Here is a 6,000-nt window from a genome sequence, read left to right as displayed (position 1 = left end):
AATGTCTAAAGTACATACCGAAAATACCAGCAAAATATTTTTAAAAAATGCCAAGACTGTTTTAGCCTCAGTCCTTTCCATTGAAAGTCATCACAGAGTCTGCGAATTTAACACAGTACTATTGGTTACTCTACCCTCCCATACATAACTTGTTATAGAAACACATTTTGACCCTTATCAATATTCCCCACAGTCCCCATTACCACATGCATCTAATGTGGCACGATACTCTGTTATGCTGGTCGTTGATCAGCCAGCCGCCAGGGAATCGGGGAGATTTGGCAGGTTCAAGATCTTAAGATGGCCATACACCTACAGATTGATTGTCAGATTTGGCTGGTTGGAACAAAAACCTGGTAATATCTGAATGACAGTTTGGTAGTTTTCCAGCAATTCAAAGCAAATGGTCAACGGTCATTTGCTCTCATCCATTACCAGGATTTTGTTCCAACCAGCCCAATCTGACAATCGATCTGTAGATGTATGTGGCCTATTAGACTCACCAGATTTCTCAGATCTCACAACCCCAGCAGAACAAAGACAACAGGGTCCTCCCCAACCAAATGCGGCTTGGTACAGACTAAAGTCCCATGAAATGGAGAAGGGACTCCAGAATTTTACATAGAAACATTTCCTCCACAACAGGTCATAGGTGGTAAATAAAGTTTTATTAACAATAAAGCAACAGTAAAATAACAATGTTAATACTTATATTACAAAGAAACACACCTGTAGAAATATTTTGTATAAGGCTTGCTCAACATTATGTCAGTAAACTAGCCAGCAGTACAAAATGTTATAAAATGGGAGAGGGTCCGAGAGCGAAGTATTTAGGATTTTGCCATAAAGCATAGTATTTTTCACAAAGCCAAGAGTTTCTGGAGTCCAGGGTGTCTTTCCATATGGAACAGGTTTTAACTATAGCCAGATCACACAAAATGTCACCATACTTTCAGCCCTGCGGACATTTTGTTGGAGATCAGTAGGTAGAACAAGTGCAGCAGTGAATTGCTGATTTCTATTGTGAAAACTAGTGCTTTGCACGTGCCCCTTGCAATGAAACATGAAGAAAGTACACAAATACCTACAGAAAAATGGCATTTGCTGATATATTAATGTCTTCCAGAATAAAATAATAGCTCATTGTTAAGCTCTGAATGTTTTGTAGTAAAGCCATATCTGGGCCACAACGGCTGTCCATGTTATGTAGCACATGAGAGGCAGCCAGATTACAAGTTACTAAGGAGTCTTCAATAATAAGGTTACTGCATATCTGTGCCACAAGACTGAGCCCAAAAAGGGAGACATACAGTACTGTACACAAACAGATGCAGTGGCTCAGTTACATCTATGTCCAAATTAGTCACATGGGTGGTCAGATCAGGTAGAGCGGTTTGCTGCTCAGGCTTGAGATGCGATGGCGCCCAATTAATAAGGAGAGATGAAGATTGCAAGTCTTTGAATTGTTCAATTCTACAATAATTTTGGTGAGTGTTCCGTCCCCGCAGTGAGGCCGGCTTCACGATTTTCAAACGTTTCTCAAAAAAAATCTCCCGCAGCTGCCGCAGTTTAAGAGTCGCCGGTCTGTGTGGTCCGGCGGCTGTGCAGGGAGTCAAGTACAGGGGAAATCTCACGAGAGGTCGGTAGCTCTCGCAAGATTTCCCCTTTACTTGACTCCCTGCACAGCCGGCGGGCAGGCCACAAAGACCGGCTGCGGAGGCTGTATATGACCCGGGGCTGGAGTTTCCCCACCGCTGACCTAAGCAGTCCTAGTCAAAACCAGCTGACCTGTAGTGGTCTCTCACGTACTGTAGGTCAAAAATAGCTGAAAATTGAAATTATAAAACAGGTGCATCAGGATCCTCTGCATAGCTTAGCGGTGTATATTAGGTTGCGTGCGGTATGTAGGAGGTAACTGGCAGAATTCAGCAGCTAAGGGGGGCCAGTCATTTACATATAGAGGCAGCAGCCATGCCATTGGCTAATATACTCATGCAGCTTATCAAATCAGTAAGAATTAGCTAAGTAATAACCTCCCATACATCAGCAACATGTGCTGCTCCCCTGATGGCTGGGTCGAGAAATCGGGAATATTCATGGACCGGATTTCCCAATGAATGGCAGATCATCGGCACATCCAGCCAGCTGATGCACTGGGACCTTAACTTAGTTGTTGATGTATCAAGCAGGGAAAAGATCGGAAAAGAGGACCAGTGAAGAAGTTGTTCATGGCAACCAATTATGTTCTACCTATCATTTTATAGAATGTATAATATAAATAATACCTCAGAGGATTGGTTGATGTGGGCATTCTCTCCACAGACCTGCTTCTGCCTTATCCCACAATGAGGTAACGGATTACCATTAAAAAGGCTATATCTGGGGCCTGATGTAACAAGGCCAGAATTCGGCGAACCTGCAGGCCGATGGCCGAATTAGGAGGTTTTTATAAAAGGAACAATCAGTCACAACAGTGATGGCTAACCTTGCCACTCCAGCTGTTATTGAACTACACATCCCAGCATGCCCTGCTACAGTTTTGCTATTTGGCCATTCCAAAACGGATGCAGGGCATGCTGGGATGTGTAGTTCAACAACAGCTGGAGTGGCAAGGTTAGCCAACACTGATTTACAAGGCATAGTTTTGCTTTGTAACTAATTGCCCCTTTAAAAAAATTCAAAGTCTGGCCAACATCCTGCACATCGGCCAAACTTGGGACTTCATTACATTCTGCCCATTGGTTCAGACTACAACACGGATTAATATCGCTGTGTGTAGAAGAGAGGTACAGATCATATTTGGGAACTAGTTCCATAAAGAATCTGAATGTCTTTTCTTCTATTCAAGGTGTCTTTTTTAAGGCGATCAATGATATATTGCTGTAAAATACATCAATTCTGCCACTCAGTAAAGAACAGGAGATAATGCAATATGGCGTCAACTCTGGCTCAGGCTTCAAGGCCTGTAATATGAAAACAAGATGAAATGTCTTGAAACAAGCGAAATGGATAAATGAACATGGGTACATGGTCCTATCAGGCGGAGTCACCTCCGGCAAAGTCCTGAGGTCACACAGGTCATTCTAATTCACCAGCTTGTCTTTGTAGGAATGCTCTGTACACCTTACATGCTGACCTGCACCCCCAGTATATAAGTGTCAGTCTTGTGGAAGGGGGGGGGGGGGGTGGTGTCACACGTGTTCCTGAATCTGCTCTTCAGTCCTGACCTCCAGTCCGTTCTTCCTCAGCAGAGTCTGTTTCTGGAGTCCTTTTAACTTGAAGAGAAGATCCCGTATAAACACCTGCACAACAACAAGGGACAGCATTACCTACGGGGTTCATTAAACGTGATTGTGCCATGGTTTGGAGAACAGAAAGAACTTCTACGTTACACATTTGAATACAACGTGTAATACAACAAGCCCAAGAGGACGAGGTCTGTGGAAATATTTAAACCGTATCGTAATTTGGAATATTTTATAGTTTAGTAATCCAACTTCACAGGAACGCCAAACATTGCCCTTGCTCACTGCAAAGGGGTATGGGCCACTAGATCGACCAAATTAAGGTCAACATGCATTGGGTCGACAGTAAGGTTGACATGGCTAAGGTTGACAATGGAAAAATCAACATGAGTTTTTCCCTTTTCTCCCGAATGTCGACAGACACCATATTTGTGCACCGTATCCGCTCACCAGACTCTCCGTCCACGCCCTAGTGTATGGTAGGGCACATGTTGGTTCAAAAAATAAAGTGAAACATCATGTCGACCTTTGAATGTCAACCTTCTTAGGTCATCCATTTGACCTGGTCGACCTTAATCATGTCAACCTAATGACCGTGTACCACTGCAAAGAGCTTGGTGGTTTTTAAAGATCATTTGATGCGCTAAACGGTCGATGAGACCTATTTAAGTTTTACTGTATCTCTCTCCATGGGGGAAATTTACTAAGATGTTAGTTCTATGTCACATGGGATGTTGCTATGGCAACCAATCAGATGCTATCTATTATCTCCTAGAAGGTGCTAAATAAGTTGATTCTTATTGGTTGCCCATAGCAACATTCCATGTGACAAACGCCTATCTTGCTAAATTTCTATATACACTGTACATCACTAAGGTTCATATTTCTAGATTGACTCTTTTTGTGTTAGATGGGAGATCAACAAAGGGATTAGGTGCTTTGTGGTGTTCCGATATGGCACAGCTATATGACAAAGTCCAGTCGGCGATGAGTTGGTAGACACCTAAATAGGTCGACATTAACATGGTCAACACAGGAAAAGGTAGACACAAGTTTTTTTTTTTGGTTTAAACCAACTTGTAGTAGCTAATATGCGGTAGCAATCTGGACTTGATAAAAAAAAAAAACACACACTTATAAGTCCATTGTAGTGATCAATGTTTCAGACCTTTAATGTTCCCAAAACATTTAGGACTACAACAGACACAAGTGGTGTTTTTTCATGCCACCTACACACTTCTCCCCAGCACTGATGGATCTATAGCTCTGTACAGACAATATGCACGTTAATGATAACCACAAGGCTCAGTGTGTATGAACGATAACGACGTGGGCTCCTGAGAGTCATTATCGACCCCCTTTCTCATCTGCACATGCAGTCAATTTTGCCTATATTGTTACCGACTAGGCGCATTCACTGTGCACGAAAGATAAAGACACATTTTGCATCAAACAAGATGGTCAGTGGTAAAGCAAACTGTGCGCCGATTCTTCCAACAGTGGAAATATCGGCAGTTAAGGTATTCAATCCCGTCCAGGACTCTCCATCTCAGCCAGGATTCACCTGCTACAAACCCGCCTCCATATGGAAGATTAGGGCAGATGCACTAAGCCTGGAGAAGAGATAAACTGGAGATGAAAGGAGATAAAGTACCAGCCAATCAGCTCCCAACTGCCATTTTCAAACACAGGTCATTGGCTGGTGCTCTATCTCCTTTCACTTTACCTCAAGTTTATCTCTTCTCCAGGCTTAATACATCTGCCCCATAGTCTATTGTCAGGAGTGGCTGCGTTTTCGACAATCCTCAAACTTTCCGACACTTGACCAGCCGGAACATTGGATTATGGCTGTCGAGTGAAACTAAAACGGCCCGGGATTCCGACCGTTGTAATGCCGGATTGAATCCCCCTTTTATCTTTGTCTTTATCATTTGAAGTTATTCAGTGTGTACAGTATGCTCTATATTGTTCATTCTGTAGCTCTGGGGAGTACAAGGGAAATCGTTAACGATATCATTCTCTGCTTTTCTAGCATAGTGTACAGTGGGTAGTCTGTTGTAACACAGGTTCCCTTACTTAAAGTTACAGAAAATCAATCAAAATGTTAAGACCAATCAACATATAGGCACTATAGTAACAAACAACCCCCCCCCCCCTCCAAAAATATAATAATAATAAAAAAATAAAAAGAATGTAGCCTAGGTGAACCCACTTAGCTGACTAATAGATTTGAGCATTGGATATAGGGGTCAGGTTGCCCCAGGCAACACAGCAATGGCCGTCCCTTAATTTGATTTTTATTTTCTTTGAAAGTGGCGCCCCTAGGCACATCATATGCCCAATGGGAAATTCACCACTGGATTTTTAGAGCTCACCCTCCTACAGCTGGCTGGAATGTAATTCTAGTAAACACTTAAGGCCCCAATACACTAGCCGATTTTGGTCAGATTTCGGCCAGATCAGTTGGATCTGGCCGAAATCGGACCAAAATCGGCTAGTTTTGATGTCCCCTCAGATCCGATGCACGGTCCCGTGTGCATCGGATCTGCGTCGGGTGGTCGAACCTGCTGCACGTCCGACCACCCGACTTGGGACCTAGTGGGGAGGCGTGGCGGTGGAGGGAGCAGGGGGGCTGGGGACGCTGCGGGGGACACAGGCAGCATAGAGCCAGGCAGGGGGAGCCGGGAGCTGTCAGCACTGAATAAAAAAAAAAATCCCATACAATGAATGGGCGGCCTGTGATTGGCTGAGCGCT

General features: G+C 43.6%; 1 protein-coding gene across 1 annotated transcript in view; it reads right to left on the bottom strand.

Moving 5' to 3' along the window:
* Positions 1–649: 649 nt before the first annotated feature.
* PPP1R14A (protein phosphatase 1 regulatory inhibitor subunit 14A) overlaps positions 650–6,000 on the bottom strand; it is a 38,492-nt gene continuing 33,141 nt past the window's right edge. The window contains exon 4 of the mRNA XM_083159768.1: positions 650–3,302. Coding sequence (XP_083015894.1) covers positions 3,192–3,302 — 111 coding nt within the window. The 3' untranslated portion in view covers positions 650–3,191. The remainder of the gene's footprint in view (positions 3,303–6,000) is intronic.

This window comes from Crinia signifera, chromosome 9 (assembly GCF_055691185.1).
Source record: "Crinia signifera chromosome 9, ASM5569118v1, whole genome shotgun sequence".
Taxonomy (NCBI): Eukaryota; Metazoa; Chordata; class Amphibia; order Anura; family Myobatrachidae; genus Crinia; species Crinia signifera.
The sequence above is the reverse complement of the archived record's forward strand: the minus strand, read 5'-3'. Positions and strand labels throughout refer to the sequence as shown.